The 22,587-nt window shown below is 47.5% G+C and overlaps 1 protein-coding gene and 1 pseudogene across 1 annotated transcript; one reads left to right on the top strand and one right to left on the bottom strand.

The window, feature by feature from the left end:
• Nucleotides 1-22,587, bottom strand: part of LOC132383739 (uncharacterized) — an 80,822-nt pseudogene that overhangs the window by 15,471 nt on the left and 42,764 nt on the right.
• LOC132383802 (histone H2B 1/2-like) lies at nt 3,913-4,381 on the top strand. Its single transcript, XM_059955009.1, has one exon. The coding sequence runs from the start codon at nt 3,948-3,950 to the stop codon at nt 4,320-4,322; it is 375 nt and encodes a 124-aa protein (XP_059810992.1). The 5' UTR covers nt 3,913-3,947; the 3' UTR covers nt 4,323-4,381.

The following is a 22,587-nucleotide window of genomic DNA, read 5'->3' as shown; positions in this document are numbered from 1 at the left end:
GAACCCCATAATTGTTCAGGGAAGACAATGGCATTTGCCAAATTGAGAGCAGATTTACGATCAGAACCACTAGAGGATGCAGATAAGAAGGTTCTGTTTGTAGAAGGCTCTTGTTATAGGGACTATGATGGAAATCATGCAGGGTTCTCAGTAGTGCAGCAGGATCAGTCGAGCTATAAGATTATTAGGATGGAATCCTGTCCCCAACCGTGTTTCACCCAACTAACGGAAATCAAAGCCCTGACAGCTGCGTGTGAAATGATGGAAGATGAGAACGTAGACATCTATACTGATTCGGCATATGCTCATGGAGTATGCCATTTGTTCGGGGCAGTGTGGTGTTATACCCACAGCCCCCTCCTTTGTGAGAATCGCAAGAGCACTAGTTGGGTGGGGGAGTCAGTAGACCCAGGAAATGGGAGAGAGACATGCTGGATGCCTCGTTCCCCAGCGATGCAAAATAATGCGACATTGACCATTTTTCTTGGAGACCACGTTTGTGGATTGGGGACTATGCTACGTGCAAGCCCTCGGGCAAAGTGGGCTGGTTGAGAGAGAGATTGCATCATCCCAACCTGATTGACATCTGAGACCCCGTGAGGAAGTATAAAAGAGGGTCTGGGGGAACAACCCCTTTAGACGCACCAGAAGAAACGCTAATGATCCCGTAATAGCGGGAAGCCATTTGAAGGAAGTCATGTGCGTTCGATTCTGTGGCTGGAATCGGTGGCTGGAACCACAGAAAACAGCTTTTAGCTAACAACGGGGAAGCCCGCTCCCCTGATTCAATGGATTTGCTTCATAAAAAGACCCGGGCAAGTTTCTTTTCTCACAAATCTCTCTCTCTCCAACAAGTGAAAACGCAGCAGTCCCCAAAGGCTGAAGTCTGCAGGAACTGAGTGACTTTTAAATTTCCATCGGACAGTATATTATCCCCTAGACAAATGATCGAGCTGTTTCTTATTGATGGTTATTATTAGACCCGCGCTTTTAGATTGAGTAGTGATGGCGTATATTATCTGAATGTTTGTATTAATCTTATTTTTGTGCCCCTTTATAAATAAAGACTTTAAAAAAATAGTACCATCAGACTTCAACGGACCTCTCTATCTTTGCTGGTAAGTGACTTAGTTACAGGGTACGTAACCGTGGAAACAGAGAGGTTTTAAAAAAAGTAATAGAGATCCCATACAACATTGTCCGCAAATTCTAGACTTAATAAAAGCCATAATGAAACCTAAAGCATTGGCTATAGTAAAATGCCAGGCACATTAAAAGGGAAACAATGTAATAACAAAGGGAAATCAAGCTGCGGACGAGGCAGCCAGAAAAGCGTCTGGGTGTCCATCAGCTGTCATTGCTCCCCAGGTAAGCCTAACTCCAGAATCTGAGGTACAGGACCTAATTCAAATATAAGGTAAGGCAACTTTGGCAGAACAGGCAATGTGGAGACGAAGGGGGGCCAAGCAGAACCTGGAAGGCTTGTGGAGCATGGAAGACAGTTTGTTGGTAGCGCCCACCCCTCCACTGACGATTCTGATTTCAGAAGCACATGGGATTGACCATTGTGCAAGGGGGGAAGTGATAAAGAAAATAAAGAAGGATGGTTTTTGGTCACCTTATTTACAGGCTTCAGTGGACTTTGTATTGTCACAGTGTGATGTATGCGCACAGAATGCAGGGTCCAGACTTCAGTTATTTGACTGGTTAGAAAGTAGACTCGGAAGATGGGGAGCATGGCTGACTAAAATGGCAATAACTGTCAGTATTGAATTGTTGAGCTGTGCGCTTGAGCTGTGCTGTTTTCTTCCTTGTCTCAAGTCTCTAGTAGCGTGTGTTGCAACCAAAGAATTTCCGATGCTCATGGCAATTACTGAAGCAAGCTTAGTGGAGAAAGAAACACCGAAAATACCCCTGCAGGATGAACAAAAGCAAAACGACAGTGTGGAACTAGATTGTAAGGGCTTCTGAGTTTTTTTCCCTGTCTCAGGTACAGAGGGACAGGTTTTTGGCTCAACGGCCCAGGGTAACAGGGAAAGAGTACTTTGAGGTCTTGGCGCAGAAAATTATAGTTTAACCCGAGATTTAGGAATAAGTGCTTGAGTTTACTGGGGCTTTTGTGTGCCGACTCTTAGTCTTTTCTCTGTGTGAGACCCTCTGGATATATTGGAGTATAAAAGTTGAGATTATTTGCTGTGTAACCTAAACTATGTAGTCAGCTTTGAAACTTGCTATTTGCTATGCATGTACCCGATTTAGTAGGAGAATGAAATATTAAGAATGTAGAAGACAATGGTGTGTTAATGAGAAGTAGCTAAGAGATGTAGATTAGAACGTGATTAAGTCACGAAGTCTTAAGAATGTAGAAGACAAAGGTGTATTAATAAGAGGAAGCTAAGAGATGTAAATTATGTAGTCTGAGTTTGCTATTTGCTACGCATGTACCCAATTTAGTAGGAGAATGAAATCTTAAGAATGCAGAAGACAATGGTGTGTTAATGAGAGGCCTAAGAGATGTAGATTAGAACATGATTAAGTCAATGGGTAGAAACAATAGTGGCGGATGTACGTGTGATACACAACTATAGAACGATTGCATATGCTAATGCAACTAAACCAGCAGATTGCTATAAAACATGCTGTGTCCAAGGATCGGTGGGCAATCAGCGACTAGCTCACTGACTGTCTCAGCTTTGATTTGCAAATTAAAGTTTAATACTTCTTGAAGAATCTTCTGCGTCTCCTGGACGTTTGTGGGGCACGAGAAACCACAACAATTACTCGGCATCAGAACATTCTACTCCCCAAATGTTCACAATAATGCCAAGTAACAAGGTCTAAAATCATGCAACATGCAGAATTACATGCCTCTCATTATCTTGCTCCATGGGATAAACACAAACCGGGCCTGATCCACCCTGGCTGGGTCGCCTGGGCGAGATTGTCTCATGATTAAAGACCCGAAACACCCAATGACACTAAGCTGTATGACTGATGATGTGTCCCTTTGCACACCCGGTTCCCTAAGCCAAGTGGTGTTGAACCACCATAATGAAAGGCATCGGCCACTGTGTGGCTCCACTACACTACCCCATCCACCGTAGCCCCACATATCTCACCATACACAATCTACAGCCTTATCTCTCCCAGACCCACATATACATCCACCAGCCCTACCCTCAAACCTAATCCAGAGGTCCAAGGGGACCCGCCCCCCACAAACCCAATTACTAGTGTAAAGAGGAGGAAGATCCAATAAAGGCAAGTGTTGAAGTGTTGGACCTGGTGAATGAAGGCATGGGCCAGATCAAAGTGGCAGCGTTGCGTGACTCTGAATCGAGAGTGACGAGATGAAGAAGCACAGGAGGGGTGATTCTCCCACTGCCTGCATAATCTCTTTGTTATTTTGAATTTGTTCTGATAGTCCTCTGTCTATTTGTATTTTTTGGTATAGTTCATATTTAATTCCAGTGTTTCTTGTCAATGCTGTGTCTGATGCAATGTGTCTGTGATGCTGCTACAAATCCGTTGTTCCTCTCACCTGTGCATAAATAAACTCGATTTAAACTTTACATTGGAATGTCCAAATCTCTCCTTCGCTCTCCTGTTTCATGAACTAAACGTCTTAGTGTATAATTTTACAATATTTCATCTGAATTTATTTTCATTCTGCTTTTGAAAATTGGGTTTCCCTTTGCAATTTTAGCCCGCACCCCCGCCAGTCTCTGCCCTTCTGTACTTCCTCCCGCATTAAACGACAGCGGTAACGCCACACAATGGCGCCGCTTCCCATCCCCCAGAGTTCCGATTGGTGATTCATTTCTCCAAACAGCCAATGGAAATGCTCAACATTCCCATCCTCATTAACATACCACTTTGGGCGCTGCCTATTTAATCCGCGCTCCGGACAGCTTCTGCTTATTATTGTGTTTGAAACCGACGAGGAAATGCCTGATGCACCGAAACCCGCTCCCAAGAAGGGCGCCAAGAAAGCTCTGTCCAAACCGGCGAGCAAGTCTGGCAAGAAGCGCAAGAGGACGAGGAAGGAGAGTTACGCCATCTACATCTACAAAGTGATGAAGCAGGTTCACCCCGACACCGGCATCTCCTCCAGGGCCATGAGCATCATGAATTCATTCGTGAACGATATTTTCGAGCGCATCGCGGGTGAGGCTTCCCGCCTGGCCCATTACAACAAGCGGTCCACCATCAGCTCCCGGGAGATCCAGACCGCCGTGCGCCTGCTGCTGCCCGGGGAGCTGGCCAAGCACGCCGTGTCCGAAGGGACAAAGGCGGTGACCAAGTACACCAGCTCTAAGTAAAGAAAAGTTTGCTGACAAAACAAACCGGAAAATCAAAGGCTCTTTTAAGAGCCGCTCACGGTTTCATTAAAAGAGTTACTAAATATTGAGACATGGATTTGAGGTAAGTTTGGAAATTTCTTGTTGAGCTCATTCAGAATCTTATCTCCATCAATCAGAACTTGCTGTCCGCTTCTCTGTATAATCCCGATTTCTCCCCGATTACGCACCCTTCCCCATCTCTTGTCATCAGATTTCTCTGACGTGACACCAATTATTGTTTCTGATATAATTACTGTGGGGAATGCGGTTCTTTAAGCTTTGTCACATTTTGGTTACTTCTCTTAACCCCTTTCCAACGCGAGAGCTGAACACTCACGGTTCGTTCAGATTATTGTTTAAAGCTCCACTTTCTGAAGGGCGACCCGTTGGTAAACTGACAGTTTACACAATGACCGATCGCGAACAGAAGCTGAGAAACTGTTTTATTCCAATCGTTCATCAATTGAAAGAAATCGGTGAACTAAATTCCCAGACACCATCGCAATATTAACTACACTCGATTTAAATGGGTTGGACTTCTTTAACGGGGGTAAAGGGTCGACAAACAAACCTGTTGTAGTTTAATTTCAGCAACAAAGGCTCTTTGGCGCTCTTTTGCAAATTTCGGTTTATTTCGGCGGTTAGGAGGTTATTTTCCGCGCTTCTACCGTCTCTGTCTCTTGATTGGTGAATAAAGCAGCTCTCTGATTGGAGTATTTGCTGTCCAATCAGATTCGGCACTATCACCAATCTTAAACGCCCCGCTACTTTCCTGCAGACGGTACAAGAAAGGCTGCTGCGCTCATTTCCAGAAGACTGATTTCTAATGATCAAGACTTCAAGTTGATTTCTGATTTATCAAATCTATCTGAAGTTGTGTGTATTCAGGAAACCTGTTGTTAATACATTTAGTTTCTTCCTTCCAGAGTCATATCGTTATTAGGCGTGATTTATTTATAAGTCTGGGTTTAGATTTATATCGGGGTGAAGAGGCCATTTTCAGTAGGTGGAACTTTGGTAAAGCAAATTGGGAGAAGTTTTAATGTTCTATGTGATGAACAGAACGTCTGTCTGGACTGAATGGTGAGGATGATGTGGATTTATTCAAAGGAAGGTTGTCACATTATTCCTCAAATTTGCTGGAAGAGATTCATATTAAGAAGTGCATTAATAGGAGAAAGGCTGTACCATGGTGAACAACACCTTGTATTCTGTCTGGGTAGCCTCCAATCTGATGGCATGAGCATCAATTTCTTGACCTTCCTGTCATTCCTCCCATCATTCCCCATCCTCTTTTCCCTCTCGTTACCTGCCCATCACCTCCCTCTGGTGTTCCTCCCCACTTTTCATTCTTCCATGGACTTCTGTTCTCTCGTCTCAGCCTCCCCTACTCCAGCCCTGTATCTCTTTCAACAATCAACTTCCCAGTTCTTTACTTCATCTGTCCTTCTCCCAGTTCCACCTATCACTTTGTGTTTCTCTCTCCCCTCGCCCACCTTTAAAACTTACTCCTCATTGTTTTCTCCCCAGTCCTTCTGAAGAATCCTGGCCCAAAATGTCAACTGTAAGTCCCACTCACTTAGAAATGCAGATATGTAACTTGAGATTCAGCAATGCTGGGGATAAACTGTAAAATAAAACGCACAAAGTACTGCAGGAAGTCAGCAGATACTAAGCAGAGGAATAAACAGTCTGGATAGGATGAAGTGCCTTGTCCCATAATATTGACTATTTATTCCTCTCCATAAATGCTGCCGGGGCCACGGAGTCCCTCCAGCATTTTGCAAAGATAACCCTCTGTTTTCTGCCAATGTTGCTGAACTTTCATTGGTAGCCTCATCCTCCTGGTCTGATTCTTTCCTTCTACTCCCCATAAACTCGAGCCTCCATCACATATGGAGCCCCAAGGCCCTCATTGTGCTGACCCCTCGTTTCTGCTCCATCAAATATTTATCCATCATTCTGCTGTCATACTTTAGAGGAGAGTGTTGTATTGCAACAGCCCGGCTGTGTGAGGCACAAAATCAGTGAAAATGACACAAAACAATGAATGGAGCAGAACAGGAAGATTTTAACCACACAAGACTTCATCCTTGGTCCAGAGCTGTGAGGAATGAAGACTATTTGGGACAAAACCCTAGTGAATTCATTTTCTGCAGTTTTCAGAAAGTCACGGATTTAACTCAAAGTAAACATCTTCATCCACAGACTGGTGACCAGTTGCAAACTGGATATGATTTGGTGAGTGAGAGGTGAACAGCAGGGATGGATTTGAAAGCTCTGGTGTGGAATAGGAACATGAGCAGGTACCAGATGGACTAAATGGCCTCTCCTCTGTACATTAGCTGTGTGAGACACAGGATTTGAAATAGAGCTGATTAATTTGTCACAGATCCACAGTATTAATGACTGTGTGTTTTCAGACTTCCATTAGCAGAACAACCCTCCAATGCTCAGTAACCAGGGTTCAGTCCTGGGTGTGATGAACAGCCACAGTATCTGCTGAATATTACATGAAGAGTGTCACATGAACTTCCAACTAGATTCAGTCACCATGATGGTTAAAATGTTCACCTAGAGCTTATTTCAACTTCCTCCCTGATGTGAACTTGCCAGTGTCTCAGCAGGAGGGATGACTGAGTAAATTTATTTGCTGACACAAGACCGAAGTTTGTCCTCTATGTATGATAAACTCACTGGAGCCTCACAAAGTGGGTGAACTGAATGAATCCCGTCCCACGCTCGGAACAGTTGTGAAGCTACACTGAGAGACAGAGACAACTGAGCCAAGTCTAGCTGCTCACTGGTGTGAACTGACTGGTGTTGTATGGGCTCATGTGACTGAATGAATCCCATCTCACACACATAGCAGGTGAAATGCCTCTCCCCATGTGAACTGGCTGGTGTTGTAAGAGCTCATGTGACTGAATGAATCTCATCCCACACATGGAGCAGGTGAAATGCCTCTTCCCGTGTGAACTGGTTCAGTGGCCTGGTGAATCCCTGGCAAAATGAGAGGAAGTGAATGTCAGCTCACCGGTATCAACTCTGTGGCCATTTATCAGGTCAGATCAAGGACATGTCCGTGTATTTGGGTTCTCCTTGTTCAGACTGGTGTGCTGTCTTCTCAACCATCTCCTCCTTCACATTCAATGATTGGTAGCCTTCAAATGCTGGAGAACTGGCAGACACATCAGACCTGACACACCGTTGTGTTTGAGATTCTCAGTCAGAAATTCTTTGCCTTTTCTATCCTGTGAAATATTTGCAAGGAAGATCAACAGGTGAAAGACAACATTTTAGCTGAGATTATTTCAGTTTTTGTGTTGATGTCTGATGTCACTCTGTTCCAGTGAGGCTGAACACTATTCGGAGGAACAACACTTCTAACCAGCCAGAGTTCAGACATAAGGAAACAACATCAGATTCTGTTTTCCTCTCTGCCCATCAAGCTGTGACTTCTCTCAGTTTATCTCTCTCCATTAATATAAGCTTCATACTCTGGGTATGTCCCACAGACCTCCGAAGACACACAATACTTCCAGGGTTGCTTTGTAAGAGTTTCTGCTGATTGTGACCCTGCTGGCATTTGACGGTGGTAAACTCAGAGTCAGCAATGCCATTGAACCTCAAGAGAATGTGATCGGGCTTTCTCGTTGCAGATTGAAACTGCGGTATTGTTGCGGTGTGAAAGCTACTGGTCACTTGTTACCCAGTACGTTACTATGGGTTTTCACAGATAAAATGAGACGAGGCATTTTCTGTTCAAGGAACACCATAACTCATTTATTGTCCTCCAAACACAGAATTGTAAAAAGTTTAAATAAAGGTTAACGTAATTGCATCATAACATCAGTCCAGCTTCTTAAAGAGAAACACAACTCAATGTCGGTGGTTGTTAATTATGCAGATTTCCACCAATTACATTACCCTACACAGACACCCCGCCCCCCCAAATCCTCTCACTGTTCCCCTCTTTGATCTTAGCAGTTTATTTCCCTTCAATGTCACTTGCAGGATGATACATACAGACACAGCAAGGTCCCTTAGTGTATCAGTGCTTCGAAGGGTGTTGCCATTTACTATGGATTTCCTCCAACATTTGACCTGTAAAACTCCTCACACGTCCAGATTAAACTCTGTCCCCTATTTCTCCGTCCCTGTTTCCAACTGGTCTGCATCCAGTTCTGTCCACTTGACAACCTTCCTCACCACCCACAAATGCACCAACATTCATGTCATCAGTGATCTGATCAGCCCGTGTATATTTTAATCAGATCAGACAGAGGCCCCATCACTGATCAAACAAGATCTGGTTACAGATCTACAGTCAAAATCATTCTCAATTCCATCAGTCCGAATGTTGCTACACAATACACCCCATTCAAACACTCCCACACAGAGACTCGAGGGAAGTTATATGTTTATCACAAGGCCAGAGTTGGATTCGATGGTCTGGTCTTGTTGGTCTGGATGCTCTGCTGCAGAGTCAGTTCAGAGTAGTTCAACGTAACCAGATCCATCATCCCTGAGATACCAATATACAGCATTGTGTCACAAACAAGAGAAAATCTGTAGATGCTGGAAATCCGAGCAACACACACAAAATGCTGAAGGAATGCATCAGGCCAGGCAGCATCTATACGGAAAAAAGTAGTCAATGTTTCAGGCCAAAATCCTTCAGCAGGACTGCAAAGGAAAAGCTGAAAAGTAGATGTAGAAGTTGGGGGTAGGGGAGAAAGAAAACAAGATGCGAAGTGAATCCTGAAAGGGGACAGGTGAAGTAAAGAGACTGTAAGGTACAGAATGAAACCAATACTCTCACACTGTACCAGAGACTGACAGGTACAGAATGAACCCCACACTCTCACACTGTACCAGAGACTGACTGGTACAGAATGAACTCCACTCTCTCACACTGTACCAGAGACTGACAGGTACAGAATGAACCCCACACTCTCACACTGTACCAGAGAGTGACAGGTACAGAATGAACCCCACACTCTCACACTATACCTGTGACCGACAGGTAAAGAATGAACCCCACACTCACACAATGTACCAGAGACTGACAGGTACTGAATGAACACCACTCTCACACCGTACCAGAGACTGACAGGGAGAGAATGAACCCCAGACTCTCACACTGTACCAGAGTCTGACAGGGACAGAATGAACTCCACACTCTCACACTGTACCAGAGACTGACAGGTACAGAATGAACACCACACTCTCACACTGTACCAGAGACTGACTGGGACAAAATGAACCTCACACTGTTCCAGAGACTGACAGGTACTGAATGAACACCACTCTCACACCGTACCAGAGACTGACAGGGAGAGAATGAACCCCAGACTCTCACACTGTACCAGAGTCTGACAGGGACAGAATGAAGTCCACATTCTTACACTGCACCATGGACTGACAAGGACAGAATGAACCCCACATTCTCACACTGTACCAGAGACTGACAGGTACAGAATGAACTCCACACTCTCACACTGTACCATGGACTGACAAGGACAGAATGAACCCCACATTCTCACACTGTACCAGAGACTGACAGGTACAGAATGAACTCCACACTCTCACACTGTACCAGAGACTGACAGGTACAGAATGAAAACCACACTCTCACATTTTACCAGAGAATGAATCCCACATCCTCACAATGCACTAGAGACTGATAGGGACAGAATGATCCCCACACTCTCACACTGTACCAGAGACTGACAGGGACAGAATGAACTCCACTCTCTCACATTGTACCAGAGACTGACAGGTACAGAATGAAAACCACACTCTCACATTTTACCAGAGAATGAATCCCACATCCTCACAATGTACTAGAGACTGATAGGGACAGAATGATCCCCACACTCTCACACTATACCTGTGACCGACAGGTAAAGAATGAACCCCACACTCACACAATGTACCAGAGACTGACAGGTACTGAATGAACACCACTCTCACACCGTACCAGAGACTGACAGGGAGAGAATGAACCCCAGACTCTCACACTGTACCAGAGTCTGACAGGGACAGAATGAACTCCACACTCTCACACTGTACCAGAGACTGACAGGTACAGAATGAACACCACACTCTCACACTGTACCAGAGACTGACTGGGACAAAATGAACCTCACACTGTTCCAGAGACTGACAGGTACTGAATGAACACCACTCTCACACCGTACCAGAGACTGACAGGGAGAGAATGAACCCCAGACTCTCACACTGTACCAGAGTCTGACAGGGACAGAATGAAGTCCACATTCTTACACTGCACCATGGACTGACAAGGACAGAATGAACCCCACATTCTCACACTGTACCAGAGACTGACAGGTACAGAATGAACTCCACACTCTCACACTGTACCATGGACTGACAAGGACAGAATGAACCCCACATTCTCACACTGTACCAGAGACTGACAGGTACAGAATGAACTCCACACTCTCACACTGTACCAGAGACTGACAGGTACAGAATGAAAACCACACTCTCACATTTTACCAGAGAATGAATCCCACATCCTCACAATGCACTAGAGACTGATAGGGACAGAATGATCCCCACACTCTCACACTGTACCAGAGACTGACAGGGACAGAATGAACTCCACTCTCTCACATTGTACCAGAGACTGACAGGTACAGAATGAAAACCACACTCTCACATTTTACCAGAGAATGAATCCCACATCCTCACAATGTACTAGAGACTGATAGGGACAGAATGATCCCCACACTCTCACACTGTACCAGAGACCGACGGGTACAGAATGAAACATACACTCTCACACTGTACCAGAGAGTGACAGCTACAGATTGAACCCCACACTCTCACACAGTGCCACAGAGTGACAGGTACAGAATGAACCCCAGACTCTCACATGGTATCAGAGTCTGACAGGTACAGAAAAAAACCGCACACTCCCACACTGTACCAGAGACTAACAGGGAGAGAATGAATCCCAAACTCTCACAGTGTACCAGAGTTTGATAGGTACAGAATGAACCAACACTCTCACACTGTACAAGAGACAGACAGGTACGGAATGGACCCTACACTCTCACACTGTACCAGAGACTGACAGGTACAGAATTAAACCCACACTCTCACACTGTACCAGAGACTGACAGGTACAGAATGACCCCAACACCCAACACTCTCACACTGTACCAGTGACCGACAGGTACAGAATGAACCCAACACTCTCACACTGTCCCAGAGACTGATAGGTACAGAATTAAACCCACACTGTCACACTGTACCAGAGACTTACAGATACAGAATGAACCCCACACTCTCACACTGTACCAGAGACTGACAGGTACAGAATGAACCCCACACTCTCACACTGTACCAGAGACTGACAGGTACAGAATGAACCCCACACTCTCTCACTATACCAGAGAATGACAGGGACAGAATGAACCCCTGTACAGCTGGTAAAGAAAGAAATGATAGCATGCAGTCACACTGTCAGTAAGAGCGAGCTGATGGTAGGACATAACTGCAGCCAGCAGAGGGATGCAGAATCAATAAGGGTAGCAAATCCAATACTTGACGTGTTATACCTCAATGCACAGCATATAAAAAATAATGTGGATAATCTTATTGCCCTATTACAGATTGTCAAGTATAATGTGATCATCATTGAATCACAGCTGAAAAATATTTAGAGTTGGGAGCTAAATGCCCAAGTTAGACATATCGGAGGAACAGCAAGGTAGGCAATGGGGATGGCATGGCTCTGCTGGTAAAGAATGGTATCAAATCAGTAGGAAGATGTGCCATCGGATCGGAAGATGTTGAATCATTGTGAGGAGAGTGAAAAAAATCTGCAAGTGTAAAAGGACATTGATGCAGTTATAAACAGGCCGCCAACAGTTGTTTGGATGTGGACCACAGATTACAACAGGGAATAGAAAAGGCATGTCAAAAGGCAATGTTATTGGTGATTTCATGGGAGATTTCAACAACCAGGTCAATTGGGAGAATCAGGTTGGAAATAGATCTCAAGAGAGAGAGTTTGTTGAATGCCTGAGATGGCTTTTTAGAACAATTTGTCGTTGAGCCTACGAGGGAATCAGCTATACTGGACTGTTTGTTATTTAATGAACAGCAGGCAATCAGGGAACTTAAGGTAAAAGAACCCTTAGGAGGCAGTGATCACAATATCATTGAGTTCAACTTGAGTCCAGGAAAAGCGTATTCCAGAAACAAATAAATATTCAAATGGCAAAATAGTACAACTGTGGCTGAAAAGGAAGTCAAAGCTAATGTAAAACCAAAAGGGAGGGCATAAAACAAAGAAAAAAAAAGTCAGAATGCAGAGGATTGGGAAGCTTCTAACACCTTACAGAGAGCAACCTAAAGAGGATAAAGATTAAATATGCAAGCAAATATTATCAAAGTGGATCGTTGAAGCTTTTTCAAGTATGTAAAACATAAAGGAGAGATGAGACTGGTTACTGGATTGCTAGAAAATCAGGACAGAGGAAGAATAATGGGGTGGGGGGGGGGGAAAGGTGATGGCAGATGAACTAAATGAGTATTTGGCATCAGTGGAAGTTACTAGCCATGTGCCAGATATTGAAGGGAGTGAGGGGAGAGAAGGGAGTGCAGTTATTATTATAAGGGAAAGGTGCTCAAAAAGCTGAAAGACCTGAGGGTATATCAGTCACCTGGACCAGATGAACTGGACCCTAGAAGGGGAAAAGCCCGCGCACGGGATGGGACTGAGCGCGGGAACAGGAAGGCTTTAAAGCGAGGCCGTGCAGCTTGAATAAACATCTTTTTCAACTGCAGCTCACTGACTATGTGTCGTTATTTCAGCGCTGCGTGTAGCACACCGCTACAATTGGTGACCCCGATGGTCCAAACGATATTTGGACCGGAGATCAACGACGCCACATCTGTTCCTGCATTTTCATTAAAACTGCCAAGCTTCAGGACGCTGCGACCTCACCTAAGGTTCCAGCAAGCAGAAGCCCAATTCCACATTCGGCAGATAAACTCGGATGCCACTTGTTACTACTATGTGGTGAGCTCCCTCGACCAGGAGACAGCCGCTCAGGTTGAGGAGTTCATACAGTCACCCCCGGAGGACAAATACACAGAATTCAAAGCCCTGGTCATAAGGACTTTCGGACTCACGACGGGAGCAAGCTGTCCACTTACTGCACCTGGATGGTTTGGGGGACAGGCCACCGTCAGCTTTGGTGAACGAGATGCTGTCCCTGGCCGGAGGTCACAAGCCCAGCCTCATGTTTGATGAGGTGTTCCTGGAGCAGCTGCCCGAGGACATACGTCTGCTGCTGTCTGACGTGGATTTCAGTGACCACCCCCCCGGAAGGTGGCGGCCCGGGCAGACGTGCTGTGGAAAGCCAAGGAGAGTAGGACGTCCGTCGCACAGATAACCAGGCCAGGCTCCCAGCAGCAGACCAGACCGGGCCTGGCCGCAGAGCCCAATAACCCCAGGGGCAGGGGTGAGGAGACCAACGGACAATGGTGCTTCTACCACCAGCGGTGGGGCACAGAAGCCCGTCGCTGTAGCCCGCCCTGCAAGTTCCCAGGGAATGCCACATAGAGACATGGTATCAGAATAGCCTCCTGCATGTCTGGGACAAGCAGTTGGGACGCTGCATTTTGGTTGACACCGGAGCCGACATCAGCGTCTTACCTCCGACATGTTACGACACCCGCCACAGAGAATCGGGTCCCACCCTGAGGGCCGCGAATGGCAGCACAGTAAGGACCTACGGCAGCCATACGGTGCAGCTACAGTTCGGTTCCAGCCAGTTCACGTGGGACTTCACACTGGCCGCTGTAGCCCAACCGCCCCTGGGAGCAGATTTTTTGCAAGCTCACAGCCTACTGGTCAACCTGCCAAGGAAGAGACTGGTCCACGCTGAGACCTTTCAAACGTTCTCCCTGGGTGAAGCCCAGTTGCCGGCCCCACACATCGACTCCATCACGCTGTCCGACAACGACTTCACCAGAGTCCTGGCAGGTTTCCCATCGGTTCTGGTGCCGAAGTTCACGGCAGCCATACCCAGACACGGCATACAGCACCACATCCCGATACAAGGAGAACCCCGTCCTCGAAGGCTTCCCCCAGTCAAGCTCCGACTGGCAAAGGAGGAGTTCAAGAGGATGGAGGAACTGGGGATCATACAGCAGTCCGACAGCCCATGGGCCTCCCCCCTCCACATGGTGCCCAAAGCAACAGGGGGCTGGAGACCATGCAGCAACTACCGCAGGCTGAACGAAGCTACAACACCGGACCGCTACCCTGTGCCGCACATTCAGGACTTTGCAGCAAACCTGCATGGCACACGGATCTTTTCCGAGGTAGACCTCGTCCGGGGACACCATCAGATCCCGATGCATCCGGACGACGTCCCCAAAACGGCACTCATCACCCCTTTCGGCCTTTTCGAGTTCCTCCGCATGCCGTTCGGCCTAAAGAATGCCGCACAGACGTTTCAGCGGTTAATGGACGCGGTGGAACGCGACCTGGACTTCGCTTTCATCTATTTGGATGACATCCTCATAGCCAGCAGTAGTCGTCAGGAGCATCTGTCCCACCTTCATCAACTCTACACCCCACCGAGTGAGTACGGCCTAACAACCAACCCGGCCAAATGCCAGTTCCGGCTCGACACCATCGTCTTCCTGGGCACAGGATTACTAAAGACGGGGCAACCCCTCTGCCCGCCAAGATAGACGCGGTTCGTCATTTCCCCCGAACCAACATAATCAAAGGCCTTCAGGAATTCGTGGGTATGGTAAATTTCTACCACCGCTTCCTCCCTTCAGCAGCCTGAATCATGTGCCCCCAGTTCGCCCTGATGTCAGATAAGGGCAAGGACATTACCTGGGATGAGGAGTCCGCCGCCGCTTTCATTAAAACCAAAGAAGCCTTGGCAAACGCCGCGATGCTAGTGCACCCCAGAATGGACGTCCCTACCGCCCTCACAGTGGACGCATCTAACACGGCAGTCGATGGAGTGCTGGAATAACTCATCGAGGGTCGCTGGCAACCCCTGGCGTTTTTCCGCAAACACCTATGACCACCCGAGCTCAAATACAGTGCTTTCGACCGGGAACTCTTGGTGCGATAACCTGGCAATCTGGAATTTCAGGTACTTCTTAGAAGGTAGGCCCTTTACCGCGTTCACGGACCACAACCCTCTTACGTTTGCGTTCACGAAAGCATCCGACCCATGGTCGTCCCGCCAGCAGCAACATCTGTCCTACATTTCCGAATGTACGACGGGTGTCCAGCATGTCTCGGGAAAGGACAATGTCGTTGCGGATGCCCGAACATCCAAGCCCTGTCCTGCGGGTAGACTATGAAGCGCTGGAGGAGGCACAGCAGGCAGACGAGAAGATCCCTAGTTACAGAACCGCAGTCTCCGGTTTGTAGCTTCAAGACCTCCCTGCAGGCCCAGGTGAGAGGACCCTACTCTGTGACGTCGCCACTGGCCAACCCCGCCCCGTCGTCCTGGCAGCCTGGCGGCGGCACATTTTCATCTCCATCCACAACTTAGCTCACCCCTCCATCTGGTCAACCGTCTGGATAGTAGCCAACAGGTTCGTTTGGCACGGACTCCGCAAGCCGGTCAGTGAATGGGCCAAAACGTGAATGCACTGCCAAACAGCCAAGGCTGAGCGGCACACCAAACCCCTGCCGCAGCAGTTCCACCCCACCCGGCGGTGTTTCAACCACATTCATGAGAAAAATATCGTGGGCCCCTGCCAGTGTCGCGAGGAGCGTGGCACCTCCTGACTATCGTGGACCGGTTCACAAGATGGCCAGAGGCAGTCCCGCTCACCGACACCACCTCCGAATCTTGCGCCCGAGCACTGATTGCAACCTGGGTATCTCACTTGGGTGTACCGGCCCACATTACCTCCGACAGAGGCGCCCAGTTCACCTCCAGCCTGTGCTCAGCTATGCCCAGTCTTTTGGGGACACAGCTGCAAAACACAACTGCCTACCACCCACAAGCGAACGGACTAGTGGAGCGTTTCCACATGAAGTCAGCTCTCATGGCCCGCCTCAAAGGGCCTAACTGGGTGGACGAGCTTCCCTGGTTCCTGCTCGGAATCCGCACGCCGCCCAAAGAAGATCTGCATACCTCGTCGGCTGAGTTGGTGCACGGCGGACCCCTGGTCATCCCAGGAGAGTTCATACCAGCCCCAAGGGGGCAAGAGGAAGAACCCGCAGCAGTCCTGGGCAGACGACGCGAGGCTTGGTAACCTGGCCCACATACCCACTTCACAGCATGGGCAGAACCCGACCTGCGTTCCCAACGACCTGCAAAACTGTAACTGTGTTTTTGTACGACAGGGCGGACATTGGGCACTGCTACAGCGGCCCTATGAGGGGCCGTTTACGGTGTTCAGAAACAACGGGTCCACATTCGTGCTGGACGTTGTGGGGAGAGAGGAGGTTTTCACGGTGCACCAACTCCAACTGGCCCATGTTAACTTGGCGCAGCCGGTCGAGATTCAGGCACCGCGGCGCAGAGGCAGACCATCCAAACAGAGTCCGACCCAGTCTGAGGACATTGGGGGGTGTATCGCCGGTTCTGGGGGGGGGGGGGGTTATGTGGCGACCCACTTCCCAGCGCACTCGAACTGGCTCACAAAGTGGCGAGCGCGGGCATTGAGGCCGCTCCCAAAAAGGGCACCAAGCCTGCTTCACCAGCAAGAGGAAGAGCCCGCACGCGGGACAGGTCTGTGAATATGCGCCCCCTACAGTATTATTCCCACCCGGGGAGGGCAGGAACAGGAAGGCTTTTAAGCGAGGCTGCCAAGTTTGAATAAACCTCTTTTGCAACTGCAGCTTACCGACTACCTGTCTTTATTTCAGCGCTGCGTGTAGCACACCGCTACAATATAGTCATAATTAAATAAATAGAGAACGTGACATGCAGAATACTTGAAAGTGAAGTGATAGATTGTGGGATACAGTTCAGTGGTGAGTTAAGTGAAGTTAAATAGAGTTATCTCCACTGGTTCTGGTTTAAAGTGACACCAGTGAATCTCTTTTTCTGGTAAACAAATAGCCTGTAACTTTCCTATCAACTTGGACGCAATTTGATGTGGCAGAACCAATGTGAGGAAGACCCAAAGTACGGTTGATTTAAACACTGAAATGGCAAAGTCAGATACAGGCCAAATCGAGGTGGTGGGTACCAGGCCCCAGATCGTATCAAAGCGACTGAACGCAATGTTTGGACGACGATTTAGACGCAGGGCCAGAATGAAAAGATCAGGTTGTTCTACCCGAGGCCAGGGACAAAAGAAATTTAATGATAGGATCAGCTTGCATCTGAAAAAGCATAAACAATTGCAGAGTAGCCAACATAGCTTTGCATGGGCAATGTCAACTCTTGCAAACTTGGCCGAATGTTTTAAGTGACAGACTCGACTGATGAGAGCTGAGTAGTGGGTATAGGACACAAGGACTTTGGTAAAGTTTTCAACAAGAGTCCCCATGGTGGGCTGATCCACAGCATGGAAGCACATCGCTCAAAAGAAATCTGATTGAGTATATTCAAAATGTACTCAATCAGAGAACACAGAAGGTAATGGTTGAGGGGTGTGATTCTGACTGGAGACCTGTGAAGAGTGGGCCCCACAAGAAATTCTGCTTTTTGTGAAATGATTCAGATGAAAACGAAGGAGGGCTGATTTGTTGGTCTGCAGAGACACAGAAATTGGTGCAGTTATGGATCGTGAGGAAAGTTGCCAAAGGATTCAGCAGAACATAGACCGGCTGGAAATGTGGGCAGAGAAATGGGAGATAAGTCGGTGTACTCTGGGAAGTCAAATGTCAGAGGATTTCTTTGGAATTCCTCTCCCCATCAGAGTGGCTGGAATTACAGTTATGGCAGTGACATGCTCCACCTCAGGATGTGGGAGTCACTCAGTGTCCCCGATAACTTCACATGAGGGAAGAGCACCGAGGTGCAGCTCCTGACTGACCGTGTGAAGGAAATGAAGATGGAGATGGACAGACCGAGAGTTTCCAGGATGCTGAGACCAGAGATTCATGAGTTGGTCACAACCGACGTCAGGCTGCAGATTGTTGGGTGACCATCACGACGGAAAGGGGAAGAGACAGACAGAGTAATGTCTCCCTGTGGCCGTGACCCTCAGCAACAAGTACACTCCTTTGGATACCCCTGGGATGACGAACCAGAGACAGCAGCTCGCCAGGTCGGTGGTACTGAGACCCCAGACCGATGCTCCACGGGAGGAAAGGTCAAGCAGAGCAGTGATGACAGCAGACTCACAGTACAGGGGATGTGCAGGAGATTCTGTGGCAGCAACAGAGATGACCGATGGTCTGTTGTCTTCTGGCTACTGGGGTCAGGTTCGTCTCAGATGTGAAGGATTTCCTAAAGATAAACTTGCCAGTCGAGTCAGTGGTCAGTAGTTAGAACAAAGGTAAGGAGCAAATTCCTTGGAAAAAGCTAGTGAATCTGTGCTGCCTATGCCAGGATGTTGTTCAGTGACAAGAGATCAGCATTTAACACCGTCATTTCCACAGTCCTGATCAATAAGCTATGGAACCTGGTCCCTCTGCAAATGGATCCTCGACTTCCTAACTGGGAGACCACAATCTGTGCGGATTAGTGATAATTCACACAGATTGTTCATGGATATGGGCTAACCCCTATGGACATCAGTGGACCTGGGGTTGAGAGTGTAAACAGCTTTAAATTCCTCGACATCAACATACCCGAGGATCTCACGTGGTCTATACGTACCTGCTGAGTGGTGGAAAAGGCACAACAGCGCCTCGTTCACCGCAGACAACTGAGGAAGTTTGCTCTGGGCCCCCAAATCCTAAGAACTTTCTACAGGGGCACAACTGAGAGCATCCCGACTGGCTGCATCACTGCCTAGTATGGGAACTGTACTTCCCTCAATCGCAGGACTCTGCAAAATGTGTTGCGGACAGCCCAGCGCATCTGTAGTTGTGAGCTTCCCATCATTCAGGACAGTTTAAAAGACAGGTGTGAGAAAAGGGCCTGAGGGATCATTGTGGACCCAAGTCACCCCAAGCACAATCTATTCCAGCAGCAACCATCTTGCTATATTATCAAGTCCTGCATTGAACTGCTGCTGCTAAATTAACAAATTTCCTGACACCTGCCGGCGGTAATAAACCTGATTCTGGTCCTGACTCTGAATTCATCCCCACAGACGGATGTGACCAATTCATTGGGTACATTGAATGTGGATGTTCTTGATTGTGAGGGGGGGGGGGATGGGATAAGAGTGTTAAGAGATCTGTCATGATCTCTTATTCCTGGCAGAATGGGGCAGCAGACTGGATGGGCTAAAGGGCCTAATTCTGCTGCTGTGTCTTATGGTCCGATGGTCTCGGAGCAGCTGCAGGACATTTCAAAGGGAAGGTTGAGCAGCCGGACATCATGGTGGACGGTGGATGTTGGTAATAGCAATGTAGGGATACGAGGGTTGTGTCCTGTGCAGTAAATTTAAAGAAATCAGACAGAAACTAAGACGTGACAGGGTGGAGGTTGAAAGGGAATCTGAAGGGTGAGTTAATGGAGGTGCATAAAATTACGTGAGGCATACAAAAGTTAGAGAGTCAGAGACTGTTTCCCGTGGTGTGGCTGTCTAAAGCTATAGTTGTAAGGTGACGGGGTAGTTTAAAGGGGATCTGAAGGGTAAATATTTGACACAGAGAATAGCTGGTATCCCGAATGAGCTGCCAGAGGAGGTGGTGGAGGAAAAAAAAAAGTCTCTGTTGATGAACACTTCCCAGGAACCTGTCACTACTGTGTTCATCCTGCCATGGTTTAACTCCCCGATGCTGGCTCCATTGTTGTTTTCCATCTGTATAAACGATCTGGATGAGAATGTGGTAAACTGCATCAGCAAGTTTGCAGATGACAACAAGATTAGGGGTATGATGGACAGCAAAGGCGGCTAGAAAATCTTGAAGTGGGAAGTGAACCAGCTTGCAAAATGAAGTTGGTTACAATCTGAAGCACACTTCCTGAGGGAGTGGTGCAGGCTGGTATTTAAGGATAGGAGACAGACCAAGTGCTGAGTTAATGGAGACAGATTCTCGATGGTCAGTATAGACATGCAGAAACCACTGACTGTGAAAGTTCAGTGGGAACCTGGAACACTGAACTTCAGGATGGACTTACCTAAAACACTCAGAACCCAGGACAATGGATTTTTGTTGGACAAAGGTATTAATGCATTAGGGTTAATAGCGAATCAAGCCCCTCAAAAGGCTACCAAAATGCACCCATTCCCTGTTCACCAGTAACAGGACTTTAAAATGGGAATTTGATGAGGAACACTGGTTAATAGCAGGAGAGATGGCGGACAGCTTGGTCACAATGGAAGGGAGCAAATATCTTCTCAGAGGATAAGGGGTTCAGTGGAACAAGCTCACAGCTGAGAATGAAGGTAACAAACCCCACAGCAGTGGAGGACTGCTGTTGCCAGGGTTGGCCAGGATAGAAACAGACCCTCTGGCCCATCACATTTATGCTCCCCCATCATGCACAGCTATACTAATCCCACTTTCCTGCATTAGTTTCATATCCCTCCAGGCCTTGCTCCCTGAACTGCCTGTGCATGTGTCTCTAATATTGTTACACAGTTCCCTGTATGTGGCATCACAGAGAGACAGGGTTGTGTGTTCTACCTGCCTTATCAGCCAAAGAACTGCCTCTCATTGGAATTGTACAAAACTGTTTAAAGACAGATTTAAAGGGGATCTGAAGGGTACATACTTCACACAGAGAATAGCTGCTATCCTAAATCAGCTGCCGGAGGAGGTGTGGGGGCAGAAACCCGCAAAGTCTCTGTTCATTAAACCTTCTCAGGAACCTGTCATTCACTGTGTACATCCTGCCCTGGTTGAACCGCCCAGAATAGAGTCAGTGATTTATACAGAACTGAAACCGTCCCTTCGGTAAAACTCATCGAGGCCGACCAAGTTGTCGACCTGAACTCGTCCCATCCGCCTGCATTAGGCCCGTGTCCCTCTCGACCTTTCCTATCCATGTAACTGTGCAAATATGGTTTAAATATTGTACCTGAGGCAGAGAGCCGGTGCGGTGAGGCGCTGACAGACACTCACTGTTCCGGGGGCAGGAAGAGGAGAGGCCGATTCCCACAGTGGAGCCGAAACCCAAAGTAGAGACCGACTCCACTTTACCACAACCCCGTGCCCACCATTCCGGACCGTTCCCTAGGAAACGACGTCGGTGACGATGCGACCTCTGTGGCGAATCAGCTCGTCATAATCGCCACACGGTATCATACGCAACACGGTGTCACGTGACGGGAGGCGGGGCAGAGAGACCTGTCAATCAGTGGAGTCGCTGAGAAACTGCGAGCATTGGAACTCAGTGGGTACTGAGGGGCATTTCCGGGAACAGTGACCCAACCCCACCCCCACCCACGGGAATTGAATGTGTTATAATGAGTAATATTCACATTTTAATTTGACTCTTCGGTCTTATAAATAGTTAATGTTTGTATTTTGTATAATCTTGTGTATATAATCTTTTATAATTTGGGGTGAAATAACGTTGTATCTGGATCACTGGACCTCTTCATGAAAACAGAACGTTATGGAAAAATAAGTCAAAGTCAACATTTTAATCCAAATTAAGTTAATAGAAACGTAGAAAACCTCCAGCAAAATACAGACCCTTCAGCCCACAAAGTTGTGCTGAACATGTCCCTACCTTAGAAGTTACTAGGCTTACCCATAGCCCTCGAAGCTCCATGTACCTCCATGTACATAGCTTTTTCTAAGCTCCATGTACCTATCTGAAAGTCTTTTAAAAGTCCCTATCTTATCCGCCTCCACCACCGTTGCCAGCAGCCCATTCCACGCACTCACCACTCTCTGAATAAAAAAACTTGCCACTGACATCTCCTCAGTACCTACTCCCCAGCACCTTAAACCTGTGTCCACTTGTGGCAGCCATTTCAGTCCTGGGAAAAAGCCTCTGACTATCCACACGATCAATGCCTCTCATCATCTTATACACCTCTATCAGGTCACCTCTCATCCTCTGCCGCTCCAAGTAGAAAAGACCAAGTTCACTCAACCTATTCTCATAAGGCATGCTCCCCAATCCAAGCATCATCCTTGTAAATCTCACCTGAACCATTTCTATGGTTTCCAAATCCTTCCTGT

Source organism: Hypanus sabinus, chromosome 31 (genome assembly GCF_030144855.1).
Source record: "Hypanus sabinus isolate sHypSab1 chromosome 31, sHypSab1.hap1, whole genome shotgun sequence".
Taxonomy (NCBI): Eukaryota; Metazoa; Chordata; class Chondrichthyes; order Myliobatiformes; family Dasyatidae; genus Hypanus; species Hypanus sabinus.
The sequence above is the reverse complement of the archived record's forward strand: the minus strand, read 5'-3'. Positions and strand labels throughout refer to the sequence as shown.

Bases quoted from the DNA above. Each gene is read 5' to 3' on its own strand.
- LOC132383802 (XM_059955009.1), top strand. From the start codon at position 3,948: ATGCCTGATGCACCGAAACCCGCTCCCAAGAAGGGCGCCAAGAAAGCT.